This window comes from Salvelinus alpinus, chromosome 20 (genome assembly GCF_045679555.1).
Source record: "Salvelinus alpinus chromosome 20, SLU_Salpinus.1, whole genome shotgun sequence".
In the NCBI taxonomy this organism is placed as follows: domain Eukaryota; kingdom Metazoa; phylum Chordata; class Actinopteri; order Salmoniformes; family Salmonidae; genus Salvelinus; species Salvelinus alpinus.
In genome coordinates this window covers 47,902,161-47,921,396 of record NC_092105.1, presented here as the reverse complement: position 1 = coordinate 47,921,396, position 19,236 = coordinate 47,902,161, and the positions used below count along the sequence as shown (strand labels likewise).

Sequence of the window (19,236 nt, the reverse complement as noted above, 5' to 3'; positions counted from 1 at the left end):
AAACCTCATCAGATGACAGTCTGATAACATATTTATGGTATAGGATAGGTTTTGTTAGAAAAATGTGCATATTTCAGGTATAAATCATAGTTTGCCATTGCAGCCACCATCACAAATCTCACCAAAGCGACTAGAATTACTACAGAGAGCAACTTGTATTACCAATTTACTCATCATAAAACATTTCTTAAAAATACACAGCACATAGCAATGGAAAGACACAGATCTTGTGAATTCAGACAACATTTCAGATTTTCTAAGTGTTTTACAGCGAAAACACAATAAATCGTTATATTAGCATACCACATATGCAAACGTTACCCCAGCATGAATTCAAGCCAAAGAGAGCGATATCGTATGCATCTAGCCAAAATATATTAATTTTTTCACTAACCTTCTCAGAATTCTTCCGATGACACTCCTGTAACATCATATTACAACATACATATAGAGTTTGTTCGAAAATGTGCATATTTAGCCATAAAAAACCGTGGTTATACAATGAAAATAGTAGCAAAACAAGCCTGGAAATGTCGGTCGCCATCTTTGAGTGATCTAGTTTAATCAAAAGCTAATCATATACTTGACTAAAAAATACAGGGTTGACAGGAATCGAAAGACAAATTAGTTCTTAATGCAATCGCTGATTTACATTTTTTAAATTATCCTTACTTTTCAATACAGGTTGCGCCAAGCGAAGCTATACAAAACAAAATGGCGGCATAAGCGTTTAACATTTTTCGACAGAAACACGATTTATCATCATAAATTGTTCTTACTGTGAGCTGTTCTTCCATCAGAATCTTGGGCAAAGAATCCTTTCTTGGGTCTAATCGTCTTTTGGTCGAAAGCTGTCCTCTTGCCATGTGGAAATGCCCACTAACGTTCGGCATGAACTGGAAACGTGCCCAGCGGTTCAAAGTGTCTCAGAAATAAATGCCTCAAAATCGCACTAAACGGATATAAATTGCTATAAAACGGTTTAAATTAACTACCTTATGATGTTTTTAACACCTCTAACGAGTAAAAACATGACCGGAGAAATATTACTGGCTAAACTAAAACTTGGAAGAAGGCGAGTCCGATGTCCTTCGCGCGCAAGGCGCAGGCAGCAAAGGGAAGCTACTTCCGGTCTTTGGCCTTTTATACAGCCCCTGATTGCGCAATCGACTCCATTCAAAGCGTCATCACGCACTGACATCCAGGGGAAGACGTAAGAAGTGTCTGTTTCTTCATAGCATTTACACGGACCTTTAAACTGACTCCAGATCAGTGGCCAAGATGTTTGAAATCTGACTCCCTATAATGAAAAGTGCTGTAGATTGAGTTCTGTTTCACTCAGAGACAAAATTCCAACGGCTATAGAAACTAGAGAGTGTTTTCTATCCAATAATAATAATAATATGCATATTGTACGAGCAAGAATTGAGTAGGAAGCCGTTTAATCTGTAGAGGAAATTATGCTAATGTGAAACAGCACCCCCTATAGTGGCAAGAAGTTTTAACAAGCGCATTCGCGAAAAAAGCACTGTCGTTGCACCAATGTGTACCTAACCATAAACATCAACGCCTTTCTTAAAATCAATACACAAGTATATATTTTTAAACCTGCATATTTAGTTAATATTGCCTGCTAACATGAATTTCTTCTAACTAGTGAAATTGTGTCACTTCTCTTGCGTTCTGTGCAACAGAGTCAGGCTATATGCAGCAGTTTGGGCCGTGAACTGTGTGAAGACCAACTTCGCCGAACGGGGGATGACTAAACAAAAGTGCATTTGCGAAAAAAGCACAATCGTTGCACGAATGTACCTAACCATAAACATCAAGGGGGCGGCAGGGTAGCCTAGTGGTTAGAGCATTGGGCTAGCAACCGAAAGGTTGCAAGTTCAAATCCCCGAGCTGACAAGGTACAAATCTGTCGTTCTGCCCCTGAACAAGGCAGTTAACCCACTGTTCCTAGGCCGTCATTGAAAATAAGAGTTTGTTCTTAACTGACTTGCCTAGTTAAATAAAAATAAAGAAAGGTTAAATGTAAGTCGCTCTGGATAAGAGCGTCTGCTAAATGACTTAAATGTAAATGTAATCAATGCCTTTCTTAAAATCCATCCACAGAGGTAAATTTTTTTTTAAACCTGCATATTTAGTTAAAAGAAATCCAGATTAGCAGGCAATATTAAACTAGGAAAATTGTGTCACTTCTCTTGCGTTAAATGCACGCAGAGTCAGGGTATATGCAACAGTTTGGGCCGCTTGGCTCGTTGCGAACTAATTTGCCTGAATTTTACGTAGTTATGACATAACATTGAAGGTTGTGCAATGTAACAAGAATATTTAGACTTATGGATGCCACCCGTTAGATAAAATACGGAAGGGTTCCGTATTTCACTGAAAGAATAAACGTTTTGTTTTCGAAATAATAGTTTCCGGATTTGACCATATTAATGACATAAGGCTCATATTTCTGTGTGTTATTATGTTATAATTAAGTCTATAATTTGATATTTGATAGAGCAGTCCGACTGAGCAGTGGTAGGCAGCAGCAGGCTCGTAAGCATTTATTCAAACAGCACTTTCGTGCGTTTGCCAGCAGCTCTTCCATGTGCTTCAAGCATTGAGCTGTTTATGACTTCAAGCCTAGCAACTCCCGAGATTAGTCTGGTGTAACCGATGTGAAATGGCTAGCTAGTTAGCGGGGTGCGCGTTAATAGCGTTTCAATCGTTGATGTAACTCGCTCTGAGACCTTGAAGTAGTTGTTCCCCTTGCACTGCAAGGGCCGAGGCTTTTGTGGAGCGATGGGTAACAATGCTTCGAGGGTGGCTGTTGTCGATGTGTTCCTGGTTCGAGCCCAGGTGGGGGCGTGGAGAGGAACGGAAGCTATACTGTTACACTGGCAAAACTAAAGTGCCTATAAGAACATCCAATAGTCAAAGGTATATGAAAACAAATGGTATAGAGAGAAATAGTCCTATAATAACTACAACCTAAAACTTCCTACCTGGGAATATTGAAGACTCATGTTAAAAGAAACCACCAGCTTTCATATGTTCTCATGTTCTGAGCAAGGAACTTAAACGTTAGCTTTTTTACATGGCACATATTGCAATTTTACTTTCTTCTCTTTTGCATTATTTAAACCAAATTGAACGTGTTTCATTATTTATTTGAGGCTAAATTGATTTTATTGATGTATTCTATTAAGTAAAAATAAAAGTGTTCATTCAGCATTGTTTTAATTGTCATTATTACAAATAAATAAATTGGCTGATTAATCGGTATCAGCTTTTTTTGGTCCTCCAATAACCGGTATCGGTATAGGCCTTGAAAAATCATAATCGGTCGACCTCTAGTTGAGACAGTAGGTCTGGTAGAGAGAGACAGGATCAAACAGCAGGTCTGGGACAAGTTAGTACCTCCGGTGAGCCTTGAGCAGGTCAGGGTTCCATAGCTGCAGACAGAAACAGCAGAGACTGGATCAGCAGCACGACTAGGTGGATTGGAGACAGGGACAGCCAGGAGTCATCAGGCCAGGTAGTCCTGAGGCATGGTCCTAGAACTCATGTCCTGCATCCTTTATTTAACTTGTGTAGACTAAGCCCTAGAGGTTTGCAACTTCACACGATTTTGCCTACTTGTCAATCCAGATCTGAATTTTTATATCCTTTTTACTGTACACAAGCTAATCACTGAATGGCTTACTACAAGGTTGTGGTCAGCTCGACACGTCTAAGTCATCATAACACAGAACACACACACACATCAGATTGCAAGGGCAAGTAGAATGAGCAGTTGGGAAAAGGAAGTCTGCTGCGTGGGTTGCCAGATACACACCCACACACACATACAAACTTAATTCATTTGTTATATTGTATTTATTTTGGATCCCCATTAGCTGCTGCCAAGACTGCAGTTACTCTTCTTCGGGTTCATCAAAATTGAGGCAGTTATACAATTTTAAAAGCATTACAATACATTCACAACATATTAGGGATGTTCCCTCAGGCCACTACTCTACTACCACATATCTGCATCACAAAATCCTTGTGTGCGTGCGTGTGTTATCTTATGTACGCATGTGTCTCTTCACAGTCCCCACTGTTCCATAAGGTGTATTTCTATCTGTTTTTTTTAATCAAATTTTACTGCTTGCATGAGTTACTTGATGTGGAATAGAGTTCCACGTAGTCATGGCTCTATGTACTACTGTGCGCCTCCCATAGTCTGTTCTGTTTAGGTTAGTGTGTAGTCAAGGCTTTGTCATTAAAATTATATTGTGCCCATTTTTCAGATCTACCAACCTGCTCGGTGGGTGACAGGTAACCGTCTTTCCACCAAGCTGTTCCAAGCTGTTCTACCAAGCTGTTCCAGGAGCTTCCAGAGGCTTGTAGACCTGAAGCAGTGTGATGTGGTCCAGGTAATTATCAAACACACGTATACTCACTCACTCAATCACTCACTCTGTTTTGTTGTATAATTATTTCATATTAAGAAAATTGATCCTCTCTTAGATCTGACGCCCCTATTAGCTCAACCACAGGCTTCACAGCCGCAGTTGTCTGCATCTGCTACACTGGGCACGACAGGTGATACAGGGTAATTATCACATGCATGTATACACACATGCAAACTCTCCCTCACTTGGGGATCTATTCAATCACGTCCACTTTAGCCGACATCCACATAGCGGTTGTTTTGGCGGTGTCTGAGTTGGAACTGTGTTAGAGCTGTCAAATTCATAAGCGTCTCCTGGCATTATACCTAAAGCGGACATTGCCATTGGCTGCACGGAGTCGCATTAACAGAAATCTCATGCAGCCCTGTTTACAAGTTAGAACACTGCAATTTGAGATGTAATCTACACCTCAATTAGGCTGATAGAAATCCTCATTATTTAGTTTAATGATTTTCAATTTGAGCAGCATTATTTCTAAATACAAGATGGCGCCGACAAAGATGGTTGCCTCGATGGTTGCCTCGGTCCTTAGGAAACTATGCAGTTATTTGTTTTTTTATGTATTATTTTATGTATTATTTCTTACATTGTTAGCCCAGGAAATCTCAAGTGTTATTACATACAGCCGGGAAGAACTATTGCATATAAAAGCTTTGACAACTTAACAACATTACGACCAGGAATACGTCTTTCCCGAAGTGGATCCTTTGTTCGGACCAGCTGGCTGGTTGGTGTGTTTACGGACTAATTCAATCAATCCCTATCCCAGTCTGTTGTCCCCACATGCTTCAAGATGGCCACCATTGTTCCTGTTCCCAAGAAATTTAAGGTAACTGAACTAAATTACTATCGCCCCGTTGCACTCACTTCTGTCATCCCGAAGTGCTTTGAGAGACTTGTCAAGGAGCATATCACCTCCACCCTACCTGATACCCTAGACCCACTCCAATTTGCTTACCGCCCCAATAGGTCCACTGACGATGCAATCGCCATCACACTGCACACTGCCCTATCCCATCTGGACAAGAGGAATACCTTTGTAAGTATACTGTTAATTGACTACAGCTCAGCATTTAATACCATAGTACCCTCCAAACTCGTCATTTAGCTCAGACCATGGGTGTCGACCCCGCCCTGTGCAACTGGGTCCTGGTCTTTCTGACGGGCCGCCCCCAGGTGGTGAAGGTAGGAAACAACATCTCCACAGCGCTGATCCTGGGGCCCCACAAGGGTGCGTTCTTATCCCTCTCCTGTACTCCCTGTTCACCCATGATTGCGTGGCCGTGCACGCTTCCTACTCAATCATCAAGTTTGCAGACGACAATACAGTGGTAGGCTTGATTACCAACAACAACGAGACGGCCTACAGGGAGGAGGTGAGGCCCCTCAGAATGTGGTGTCAGGAAAACAACCTCTCACTCAACGTCAACAAAACAAAGGAGATGATCGTGGACTTCAGGAAACAGCAGAGGGAGCACCCCCCCATCCACATCGATGGGACAGCAGTGGAGAAGGTGGAACGTTTTAATTTCCTTTGCGTACACATCACGGACAAACTGAAAGGGTCCACCCACACAGACAGTGTGGTGAAGAAGACGCAACAGCACACAATCGAGAGCATCCTGTTAGGCTGTATCTCCGCCTGGTACGGCAACTGCACCGCCCTCAACCGCAAGGCTCTCCAGAGGGCGGTGCGGTCTGCACAACGCATCACCGGGGGCAAACTACCTGCCCTACAGGAGACCTACAGCACCCGATGTCACAGGAAGGCCAAAAAGATCATCAAGGACATCAACCACCCGAGCCACTGCCTGTTCACCCCGCTATCATCCAGAAGGCGAGGTCAGTACAGGTGCATCAAAGCTGGGACCGAGAGACTGAAAAACAGCTTCTATCTCAAGGCCATCGGACTGTTAAACAGCCATCACCAACATAGAGAGGCTGCTGTCAACATACAGACTCAAAGCTCTGACCACTTTAAAAAATGGACTTAATAAAGGTATCACTAGTCACCTTAAATATCGCCACTTTAATAACGTTTACATATCCTACATTACTCATCTCATATGTATATACTGTTCTATACCATCTACTGCATCTTGCCTATGCCTATCATTAGTCACTTTAAATAACGCCACTTTAATAGTGTTTACATATCCTACGTCGCTCATCTCATATGTATATACTGCTCTATACCATCTACAGCATCTTGCCTATGTCGCACGGCCATCGCTCATCCATGTATGTATATGTACATATTCTTATTCATCCCTTACATTTATGTGCATATGCTCACTCACACCAACAGATGTACACACAGACATGTTGTGGAGCTGAAAACTTAGTCACTTTGTGCATTTCTCTTTCAGATCTGCCATGCACTCCACCACTGCCTGACAGCCTCACCCAGAAGTGCGTACACTGGGCCTATCAAGACTGACAAAGCAGAGATGGGTGGCTGACGAGGAAAAATAAAACAACATGCGCTCACACACATTATCCACAATGTAAATAAGTTGTAATTACTTGTTTATTTAATGTTTGCTCCATTTTATTTTACGATTGGAGATATCTACTCCTTCATATCCATTCTCAATATCTACATAATTACTCTAAATATCTATCAAATCCAAGTGTGATTGATAATATTGTAAAAGACAATGGCTTAATGTGTACAGTTCGAGGAAATTCTGTGTACTTTTTTCTGAGTTGAAATACAAGTCTCCCTCTCACACACATATTAGACCCAATGTAAATCAATTGTAATAACTTGTTTATTTTATTTGAGGAAAATATCTGCAATAAAGTACATTCACAGTTAAAGCAATGTCTGTCACACCCTGGCCTCTGTTGTATTGATTTTCTTTATTAGTTTAGTTAGGTCAGGGTGTGACATGGGATGTTTGTGTGTTTTGTCTAGTTTAGGGTGTGTGTATTGTTTAGGGGGTTGTGTATAGTGTATGGGGTTGTGTTCAGAATAGAGGTTTAGGAAAGTCTATGGTTGCCTGGTTTGGTTCTCAATCAGAGACAGCTGTTTATTGTTGTCTCTGATTGGGAGCCATATTTAAGGCAGCCATAGGCTTTAGGTGATTGTGGGTAATTGTCTATGTCTAAACGTTAGTAGCTTGTGTGTGCACTTTCGTTTTGTAGCTTCACAGTCTTTTGTTAGTTTGTAAAGTGTTTCGTGTTCATCTTCTTCGTATAATAAAAAGAGGATGTATTTATATCACGCTGCGCCTTGGTCCACTCTTCCTCATCAAGACGATCGTGACAATGTCTTTGGTTTATTGGATATTTCTCTGAATGCAATGTGTGACCAGAAGGAAGTTGGCAGACCTGCAACCCTTGGACTGTGTGTAGGAAAAATAGAGGGAGGGAGAGGGAGGAAGGGAGTGCAGTTTAATTAAAGGTTTATCATTAATAACTGACACAATTCTATAATAAATACATATTATAATAATAATAGAGTGACCAATAGTTACTGTATTGTGATTGTTTAGTGTTTTATTTACTCAATCAAGTAGTGCCACAAGGAGGGATAGAACCGTATCTTAAAAGCAGAAGATAAGGTCACCAAAATGTCCATTACAGCTATTCACGACTGGCCCCCGCGGAAGAGCAGAGTACTGTGAGCCAAAAGGTTGAGAGTTCAAATCCCCGGTGAGGATATGTTGAATGATAATTACTGTATAAATGAACGTGCACAATGTAATGATGTGTCAAACATCCACATTGAAAATACTGTATGAGTATCTCTTTTTATTTTTTACATTCATTTAACTAGGCAAGTCAGTTCAGAACAAATTTTTAGTTAAAATGACGGCCTACCCTGGTAAAACCCTCCCCTAACCCGGACGACGCTGGGAAAATTGTGCGCCGCCCTATGGGACTCCTGATCACGGCCGGTTGTGATACAGCCCGGAATCGAACCAGGGTCTGATCTCTAACCTTACCAACAGACAAAGAGCTATGAATGGATCAGTGGTTTATCAACCAGGGCCTGGCTTGGCAACAGTAACAAGACACAATGTATAATGATTTGTTTTTTGGGGGGAGGCACATAAATGTTCTTGCAACATTCCCATGAAATATGTCTAGAACATACAGTACCGGTCAAAAGTTTTAGAACACCTATTCATTCAAGGGTTTTTCTTTATTTTTACTATTTTCTACATTGTAGAAAAATAGTGAAGACATCCAAATGATGAAATAACACATATGGAATCATGTGTAAAACAAATCAAAATAGACTTAATATTTGAGATTCTTCAAATAGCCACCCTTTGCCTTGATGACAGCTTCTTGGAAACATTCCTTACACATCACGGGAACATTCCTATGAAAATGTTAGTTAATTTCCTAAACGAGATTCTTCAGGGAATGTTCTTTAGAGTTGTGGCAACGTTTGTTGTTTCGCTGAGTGTAGCTTTTCAGAGCTGTCTTTTTCAGCTGGTTTACAAGGTGCTATGGCACCGATACCTATGACTGGTGGGTTTGATAAGCTTCATGGTAGCGTTTTTTCCCTGAGTCCATTTTTGATGCGTAGGGTCCAGCACTGGGTGCCAGCCGGTTACCAGTACTCGTCTTGCTGCCTAAACCGAGTGAGTCTCGTTGTGACAGAAGTACCCCAAAGTGGCATTGCCAATTGGATTGCCGGAGCCCCCGAATCCAGAGTAGACCGGGCTTCAGGCAAACCTCGGTACATAAACACAATTGTGAGTACCCACAATGTTCAAGGGTGTCAGAAGTGTTGCGTCTCCCACATGTGGGTTCAATGAAAAGTATCCCTTCTCCAGATTCAGACACATGGTGGTCGAGAGTGGTGGAAAGGGAAAAATAACCAATCTCTCCCAGTCCACAAGGTGGCGTCCCACCCCTTCAGATGGCACTTAACGGGATGCTGCTGTCTGCTCCAACCAATGGCGTGCATGCGCGGTGTTGCTCTGCATCATGCAAACAGTTATGTCTGGGTACAGGCTCCAATTTCTTGCTCTTTCCCTGCGCTTTTGTGGCGTCGTCACTTTGACTGTTCCCGAGGCCTCAGTGCCTGTTTTGAGGGAGGGAATATCCTCCCGTCTCCAGACGCCAGCAATCCGAGTGGTTTCTATGTCAGATCCAGGACGGCAGGTACAGCCAGTATTTCCTGGTTCCGAAAAGTGGTCTGGACTTTCTCCCCCTTCTAGACTTGTGTCTTCAGCAAGCACCTCAGAGTCTATTAATTCAGAATGCTCATGAGCCACCACCAGCTATTACAATTGACTGGCTGGAGGCAAAACGTTTTACACACATATTGCACATGCTGGTGTCCCGAACCAGAAAAATTGTTGTCTTCCGTTTCGGGGTCTCAAGTGAGACTCACTCGCAAATCACGTTTTTCTATCCCTACACGGGGTGTCCAGGTTCTGGCTCTGATTAGATCAATTTTGGCTGTGTCACGCAGTGCGTTTCCACCAGTGCCTACGCCTACTGGGGATGATAGCTTCTGTGATAGAAGCCGCTCCCCTGGGGCTATTGTTGTTGCGGCCTTTTCAGTGCTAGGTGCTAGTTGCTCACCTAGATGCATCTCCCAGCCTAACCGGTTGCTTCAGGTATCTCAGTCGGGGCTACGGGCCAGGGTGGTGGACCCCTTGTTATTGTCAGGGGACTCCAATCTGTTCAGTTTTACTCTGCAGGGTGTTCACGACAGATGCTTCCCCCAGAGGGTGGTGGGGGGGTTATGGACAGCGGTGTGGAGCCTGGAGTTCCTGACGGTCTATCTGTCACTCAGGTGCTTCCTCCCACCTTTGTTTGGCTGGCTTGTGCTGGGCAATATTTACGGCGGTGGTGGCATACATCAACAGAAGGTGAGGGACTCAGTCTCTCTCCCTTCTAAACTTGGTGATACCCATTGCTGTGGAGCAGTGCGCACATACTCTCGCTTTGGGTGACGCATGTACGTGGTTGCCTCAACTCGGGTGCAGATCTTCTATCCAGGGGTGCTCTCTCTTAGGAGTGGTGGCCACACCCCTAGGTGGTCTCCCAGATGGGAAATGTTCGGCATGGCCGACGTAGACCTTTACGAGTCACGAGGAAGCACGCTTTATCCTCTGTTTCTCTCGCTGAGGGACCGGAGTGCTCTGTTGGGAACAGATGCACTGATTTATATGGATTTGACGTTTGAAAAACATACAGTGCATTTGGAAAGTATTCAGACCCCTTGACTCTTTCCACCTTATTTACATTACAGCCTTATTCTAAAATAATATTTGCACATTTATAAAAAATAAAAAGAAACATATATATATTTATATATATATACAGTTGAAGTCGGAAGTTTACATACACCTCATCCAAATACAATTAAACTCGATTTTTCACAATTCCTGACATTTAATCCTAGTAAAGATTCCCTGTCTTAGGTCAGTTAGGATCACCACTTTATTTTAAGAATGTGAAATGTCAGAATAATAGTAGAGAGAATGATTTATTTCAGCTTTTATTTCTTTCATCACATTCTCAGTGGGTCAGAATTTTACATACACTCAATTAGTATTTGGTAGCATTGCCTTTAAATTGTTTAACTTGGGTCAAACGTTTCGAGTAGCCTTCCACAAGCTTCCCACAATAAGTTGGGGGAATTTTGGCCCAATCCCCCTGACAGAGCTGGTGTAACTGAATCAGGTTTGTAGACCTCCTTGCTCGCACACGCTTTTTCAGTTCTCCACACACATTTTCTATGGGCTGGAGGTCAGGGCTTTGTGATGGCCACTCCAATACCTTGAATTTGTTGTCCTTATTAAGCTATTTTGCCACAACTTTGGAAGTATGCTTGGGGTCATTGTCCATTTGGAAGACCCATTTGTGACCAAGCTTTAACTTCCTGACTGATGTCTTGAGATGTTGCTTCAATATATCCATATAATTTTCCTACTTCATGATGCCATCTATTTTGTATAGTGAACCAGTTCCTCCTGCAGCAAAGCACCCCCACAACATGATGCTGCCATCCCCGTGCTTCATGGTTGGGATGGTGTTCCTCGGCTTGCAAGCGTCCCCCTTTTTCCTCCAAACATAATGATGGTCATTATGGCCAAACAGTTCTATTTTTGTTTCATCAGACCAGAGGACATTTCTCCAAAAAGTATGATCTTTGTCCTCATGTGCAGTTGCAAACCGTAGTCTGGCTTTTTTATGGCGGTTTTTGAGCAGTGGCTTCTTCCTTCCTGAGCGGCCTTTCAGGTTGTGTCGATATAGGACTCAATTTACTATGGATATAGATACTTTTGTACCTGTTTCCTCCAGCATCTTCACAAGGTCCTTTGCTGTTGTTCTGGGATTGATTTGCACTTTTCGCACCAAAGTACGTTCATCTCTAGGAGACAGAAGGTGTCTCCTTCCTGAGCGGTATGACGGCTGCGTGGTCCCATGGTGTTTATACTTGCATACTATTGTTTGTACAGATGAACGTGGTACCTTCAGGTGTTTGGAAATTGCTCCCAAGGATGAACCAGACTTGTGGAGGTCTACCATTTCTTTCTGAGGTCTTGGCTGATTTCTTTTGATTTTCCCATGATGTCAAGCAAAGAGACACTGAGTTTGAAGATAGGCCTTGAAATACATCCACAGATACACCTTCAATTGACTCAAATGATGTCAATTAGCCTTTCAGAAGCTTCTAAAGCCATGACATCATTTTCTGGAATCTTCCAAGCTGTTTAAAGGCACAATCAACTTGGTGTATCTAAACTTCTGACCCACTGGAATTGTGATACAGTGATAAGTTAAATAATCTGTCTGTAAACAATTGTTGTAAAAATGTATTGTGTCATGCACAAAGTAGATTTCCTAACCGACTTGCCAAATCTATAGTTTGTTAACAAGACATTTGTGGAGTGGTTGAAAAATGAGTTTTAATGACGCCAACCTAAGTGTATGTAAACTTCTGACTTCAACTGTATATACCTTATTTACATAACTATTCAGACCCTTTGCTATGAGACTCGAAATTGAGCTCAGGTCCATCCTGTTTACATTAATCACCTTTGAGATGTTTTCTAGAACTGGATTGGAGTCCACCTGTGGTATATTCAATTGATTGGACAAGATTTGGAAATGCACACACCTGTCTATATAAGGTCCCACAGTTGACAGTGCATGTAAGAGCAAAAACCAAGCCATGCGGTCGGCGAAATTGTCCATAGAGCTCCGAGACAGGATTGTGTTGAGGCACCGATCTGGGGAAGAGTACCAAAACACCTCTGCAACATTGAAGGTCCCCAAGAAACACAGTGGCCTCCATCATTCTTTAATGGAAGAAGTTTGGAACCACCAAGACTCATCTTAGAGTTAGCTGCTCGGCCATACTTAGCAATTGGGGGAGAAGGGCCTTGGTCAGCGAGGTGAGCAAGAACACAATGGTCACTCTGACAGAGCTCCAGAGTTCCTCTGTAGAGATGGGAGAACCTTCCAGAAGGAAAGCCATCTCTGCAGCACCCCACCAATCAGGCCTTTATGGTAGAGTGGCCAGATGGAAGCCACTCGTCAGTAAAAGGCATATGACACCCCACTTGAAGTTTTCCAAAAGGCACCTAAAGGACTGTCAGACCTTGAGAATCAAGATTCTCTGGTCTGATGAAACCAAGATTGAACTTTTTGCTCTGAATGCCAAGCGTCACGTCTGGAGGAAACCTGGCACCATCCTTACTGTGAAGCATGGTGGTGGCAGCATCATGCTGTGGGGATGTTTTTCAGTGGCAGAGACTGGGAGATTAGTAGGGATCGAGGGAAAGATGAACGGAGCAAAGTACAGAGAGATCCTTGATGAAAACCTGCTCCAGAGCACTCAAGACCTCAGACTGGGGTGAAGGTTCAGCTTCCAACAGGACAACAACCCTAAACACACACCCAAGACAACACAGTAGTGGCTTCGGTACAAGTGTCTAAATGTCCTTGAGTGGCCCAGCCAGAGCCCGGACTTGAACCCAATCAAACATCTCTGGAGAGACCTGAAAATAGCTGTGCAGTGACGCTCCCCTTACAACCTGACAGAGCTTGTGAGGATCTGCAGGGAAGAATGGAAGAAACTCTCCAAATACAGGTGTGCCAAGCTTGAAGCGTCATACCCAAGAAGACTCGAGGCTGTAAACGCTGACATAGGTGCTTCAACAAAGTACTGAGTAAAGGGTCTGAATACTTATGAAAATGTTATATATATATTTTTTTTATATATAAATTTGCCCAAAAATATACAAACCAGTTTTTTCTTTGTCATTATGGGGTATTGTGTGTACAATGATGAGGGATTTGTTGTATTTTTTTCTAATAAGGCTGTAACGTAACAAAATGTGGAAAAAGTCAACGGGTCTGAATACTTTCAAAATTGCCTGTACATGGCGGCTATTTCAGAATGTCATGTGAATTGATGGTGCAACTCCAGTGGCTCATCCGCCAGTGGTGCAGTTCTTCAAACTGGCTCAGACCGGTCTCTAAACCTATTGCAGCCACTCGGGATTTGGCTTTGGTCTTGGGTGCTCTGTGTTTGAACCCTTTGAACCACAGGAGGCTGTGGATCTGAGTTTCCTCTCCTACAATAACTTCCTGCTCATGGCTTTGACCTCAGATATGCGTGTTGAGGACCTCCAAGTTTTACACCCTTCTTGTACTCAGTTGCGTCCAAATGTGACCTTCACCGCAAAAGTCATGGCTATGTCCTACAGGTCTTAAGCTTTTTAGATATTTCCCTTATCAACTCCTCCTTTTGCTTATGAAGAAAAACAGAGGTTACATGCCCTGTGCCCGTTCCAAGCTTTACGCATGTACATTGAGTGGACAAGGCATATCCAGTTCTGTAACTAGCTTTTTGTCTGTTATACTTATGAAGCTCGCGGCAGGGTGCTCTCTAGGCAGCGTCTCTCCCACTGGATTGTGGAGACTATCTCCCTGGCATATATCAGCAAGGGACAAGGGTTACCTAGCGGTGTACGTGCCCACTCCACTGGGGGTCTGGCAGAGTCTTGGGCGTTATTTAAACTTTAGGGGAAATTTGTGTTGTGGCTGGTTGGGCATCAGTGTGCTTACATTGTGCTTACAGCTGGGACAGGGGAAGGTCACTAGACACCATGCAGTGTGCGCAATTCCCAGACTACCGCTTCTTGCGGGGTCGAGGTCTTGGAGGTCTGCGTGGACCGTTTCATTTAGTATTCGCTGGGCTCAGCTTTGGGCTTGATTTCATTTCCCCCATAGTAGTGTTGTACCAAGAGTACTAACTGAAAGGGAAAGTAACATTATGACTATAAATACTGTTCCCTGAAGGAGGGAAAAGAGGTACAACACCAGTTTGGCACCGCACCGTCCGTTCCTGGGCTCGGCGAAGAGCAGTATTTAATTTAAGGAATAAATCCGAGCTTCACGTTTATCACCTGTGGAAGGCCGGGCTTCCAGCAAGGTGCTGATTTCATTGGCCTTGTCAGGCTTGATTTTCGTTTTTCAATCGAGGTTGCGGGGGTGCGTCTACACCATAGTTGTGTTGTACCTCGTTTCTCTCCTTTAGTGAATGGTAGTAATCGTTATAATGTTACGTTTTGGCCCTCCTGAATACATTTTGTGAAGTTACTTGTGAGCTTCTGCATTTGACCTACAAATCAAATCAAAACCTCCCTGCTCACTGTGGCACCATCCCACATGCACAGGAGACCACACGATTGGTTAAAAATTTAAAGGGGGCAGGAGCTAAGGGGGACAGGGCAGACATATCAGCATGCAGCTGTCATTCTGATGCCTTCTGGTTGTGTGGCTGTCTCTTCCGCTAAGGACTTGCCTGGCAGAGGTTGCGAGAGATCATGAGTGAGAAAGCTTAGCTCTTTTGGGACAAGAGGGGGGGACAGACAGTGTACATTTGGTGCGACTGAGACTGGTGCATACTGAATTGGAAACAAAGTGAGTTTGTCAGCCAATCTTAAGGGTCAAACTGGGAAGTAAGGGAATAGTCCTTTACAGGTTTACAAGAGTTCAGTGCAAGTTTTCTTTGACGCGCGCTGAACGAGTTCAAGACAAGGACCGGCTCAAGAGGGGTGAGAAGCAAGAGAAACCAGCCAGGGGAAAGGAAGGTGAAAGGCAGAGGCCATCAACTTCTAGAAGGCAAGACTGGGAGCTGTTAATGCAACATGATCCTGTGGGTCTTGCCCTAAAAATACCGCCAGGCAGGAGAACGTGCACAGACTGTATGTGCCTAATTTTCCCAATTGGACTTCAAAAGCCGTCACAAAAAAAAAACATTTTGGCTTGGGCACTTTGAAGGTAATCTAATCCAATGTAATGACGTTTATTTGCTTGAGAACTTTGATAGCAGAAGTTACAGGGATATTCTTAGCAATACATGAGCCCATTCAAACCACTTTAAAAGTTAGTGTTACGTTTGAAAGGCTTAACAATAGTTATAATAATCAAAATGATCAAGTCTCGATGGGAAACTTACTTTTAATCTTCTCTTGAATCTCTCTACGTCAACTATCATAAAGAAATTTAGAAAAAGGGTCCAGTAAACATTGGGACCCATTTTGAATACGCAGCTAATGCTATTATAAGAAAGCATCACTGTGACAATGAAAAAGGCAGAGGTGCAGATGACCCTGAAAAAGGGAGCAGATGAGGGGGTACGCAATGTCCCTAGCCCCATCGTCATGCCCAAGCGGGCCAAAGCCAATCCTAACCCCGGTCAGACGGTCCCCGACTCGGGGGCCTCCGCGTTTCCCACCCAGACCCCTCCTGTGTTTGTACGCAAAATGAGGAACGCCGCTGTGGGTACTGGCTGCGACATCCGCCTGAAAGTGGCGGTGGCCGGAGACCCGCAGCCCTCGCTCTACTGGTACCACAACGACGACCTACTGAATATGGATAATCAGGAATACGGGGGCCTCTGGATCAGGGACTGCAAGCCCAGTGACGCAGGCCTTTACACCTGCATCGCCAACAACCATCTCGGGGAGGTGCGGAGTAGCGCCGTGCTCGCCGTCCTGGACCTGGGGGAAGGTAATGTAGACGGATCACTTATCCTATTGTTTTGTGTTCAAAGTCCTTGACCTTTTATCGATGTGTTTCTCTACTCAGTTCTGGCACAATCAAGGATGTTTTGGGGCCATGTTGCCCCCAACTAATACTCCCATGTGTTTCAAGCCATTCATACTTATGAGTATTGATCCAAGAATATGTGAGCAAATAAGGTTTGAGTTTATTTTGAAAAACTTAAGCCATTTACACTATCTCCACATTGTCATGACATGATAGTTTACCGATTGAATCTCTCAATGCTCAAAGCTTGTGAAAAGTTGAAGGGTTCACATGAATAGCATAATGAATCATTGAATTGAACCAGTCATAATGCGTGATTTGATTTTGTAGCTATGTTTGTGCAGAGCTAAAGAGGGATTAATAGTGAAGACCAACAAAGACACAGTGGCAATGTGATAATGGACAACTTGTCCAACAGGCTGTACATTTGTAATGGTGGGATCATAGGGAAGAGTTGGGTAACACTTGACATACATCCTGCAAGTATGATGTATTATGATGCAGTTATAATGCATTTTATGACTATATGTCACCCTTATAATGTTGTATTATCATTTATGATGATCCTTAAAATGAAGCCATTTTGAGTCAGTTGAAATGTTGATACATAGAGACATAACATATTATAAATCTTTGTGTAAGTCATATAAGCCTACAACAAGTCATAAAGAAGTATACCTTCATGCTTCAAGTTAAGTGTTACCAACAGTTTTATAGGGGCTAGAGTGCTTTATCGTCCCGGGTTACCTTGTTTGGTCCTGATGACTGAATCCTGAGGCCTGTTTTGTGGCTGCAGGAGTGAGGATATCCAAAATCACTGCATAGAAGTATGGCAGCCTATAGAGATGACATGTTGCTTTAGGGTTGTGTTTGGTAAACTGCATCAGGTTAATAAAGTAATAGTCTAATAAGTCTTGCACTTCCATAATCTCAAATAGAATTATGTAATATAATGTATTATAGCATGGCTCTGTCTTGTTTGGAGTTCTTGAGTCCTGGATCAGCAGGTCGTTCGAGATTGACAAAATTGGAATTGCTGAGGACGTCGGGAAATGCCTTAAGAACTGTCCACTAGGGGCAAGTAGGCTTGGGTTTTGCTAGGGTGTTGTGGGCTGGGGTGGTAGATGTGTGACTCTGGATTAGAACGTTGTGTATTCGATCCCATTTGTGGACAGTGTTTTTTTATTTGAACCCTATCCCAAACCTTCACACTTACCTTAACCATTTGGAATGAGTTCCTAAACCTTATGTTTTAACCCTATCCCAAATCTTAACCTTTACCTTAACTATTCAGAATGAGTGCCTGAATTTAACCCTTAACTTCGAAATTTGAAGCTTGGAGATATGGAACGATACAACTACTTCTCAGACAGTGTTCAGTGTGTCAAATCGGAGGGACTGTTGTCTGGACCTCTGGCAGTCTCTATGGGGGTACCACAGGGTTGAATTCTCGGGCCAACTCTTTTCTCTGTATACATCAATGATGTCGCTCTTGCTGCTGGTGATTCTCTGATCCACCTCTACGCAGTTGACACCATTCTGTATACTTCTGGCCCTTCTTTGGACACAATCTACCTACCTCATCCCCATACTGCACACCAGTATTTCTACTTGCACATCACCATCTGCTCATCTATCACTCCAGTGTTAATTTGCTAAATTGTAATTACTTCATTACTATGGCCTATTTATTGCCTTACCTCCTCACGCCATTTGCACACACTGTATATAGACTTTCTTTTTTTTCTATTGTGTTATTGACTGTACGCTTGTTTATTCCATGTGTAACTCTGTTGTGTTGTTTGTGTCGCACTGCTTTGCTTTATCTTGGCCAGGTCGCAGTTGTAAATGAGACCTTGTTCTCAACTGGCCTACCTGGTTAAATAAAGGTGAAATGAAATAAATCAAATAAAAAACAGAGCAGCAGGAGCAATAAAAACACTTCGAAATTTGACGTTTGGAGCAAGTTCGAAATTTGACGTTGAAAGAAAATGGATGAATGTCTAATTCTGTAGTGAGACTGTGAGAGCTTATTTCCTGGATAGCTTTCCACATTTTCCAGCATAAAGTTTTTCATGCTAGCCTTTAAGTGTAATTTTACATTTTCAGGCTACCTGGATGTATGTTTAATCTACGATATTAAAAACATGAAAATATACAGTGGCAGTGTGATTGAATCTAGCTTTCAGTCTTACATAGAGCCTTACTTACGGATATGCATGTGTGTACAATCATTTCCAGGGTATGTGCTCATTATTAAATCAGTGACACCCGTTAGTTGTATGAAAATCAGCTATATGACTGATAGACCAATGATTCATGTATCCAGAAATCAGCATGCAATCATCACACTACTGAGCCAAGCTGAGCTGTATTGGGCTGACCTAGTTACGCATCCACCATAGTTGCTGGAACCGTGTTGAAAAGCAAAGTGTGAACATATCAGAGCAAACACAGTTTTGTTCAGGTCTGGACGATAGTATGAAAAGGGTAATAGATGCTGTTTGGAAATACCTAAATATGCCTTGGTCTTTTGGCCATGTTTGTCTTGTAGGATGGGTTGACTGGTCTTGATCATCAGATGTAATACCAGGTATTCAGTGGTATACAGATCTGGCATTTTTACCCTGGCTAAAGCCTGCTCCCAATCAGATGAGTTACTGTTTCAAACATGCCTAAGATCTCCTGTTCGCACTGCAGCTTCTTTCATTGCCGGCATCGGGTTCGATTTTTTTAA

At 42.8% G+C, this 19,236-nt stretch overlaps 1 protein-coding gene and 1 long non-coding RNA gene across 2 annotated transcripts in view; both read left to right on the top strand.

The window, feature by feature from the left end:
• Positions 1 to 4,135: 4,135 nt before the first annotated feature.
• Positions 4,136 to 7,277, top strand: LOC139547240 (uncharacterized). Its single transcript, XR_011669372.1, has 4 exons — positions 4,136 to 4,415; positions 4,510 to 5,283; positions 5,424 to 5,493; positions 6,824 to 7,277. It is a non-coding gene; the product is annotated as an uncharacterized lncRNA (long non-coding RNA).
• Positions 7,278 to 15,214: 7,937 nt separating this feature from the next.
• The window catches only part of LOC139547130 (striated muscle preferentially expressed protein kinase-like), a 114,270-nt gene continuing 110,248 nt past the window's right edge, over positions 15,215 to 19,236 (top strand). Inside the window, exon 1 of the mRNA XM_071356160.1 lies at positions 15,215 to 16,460. Within this exon, the coding sequence (XP_071212261.1) occupies positions 16,034 to 16,460 (427 nt within the window). The 5' untranslated portion in view covers positions 15,215 to 16,033. The remainder of the gene's footprint in view (positions 16,461 to 19,236) is intronic.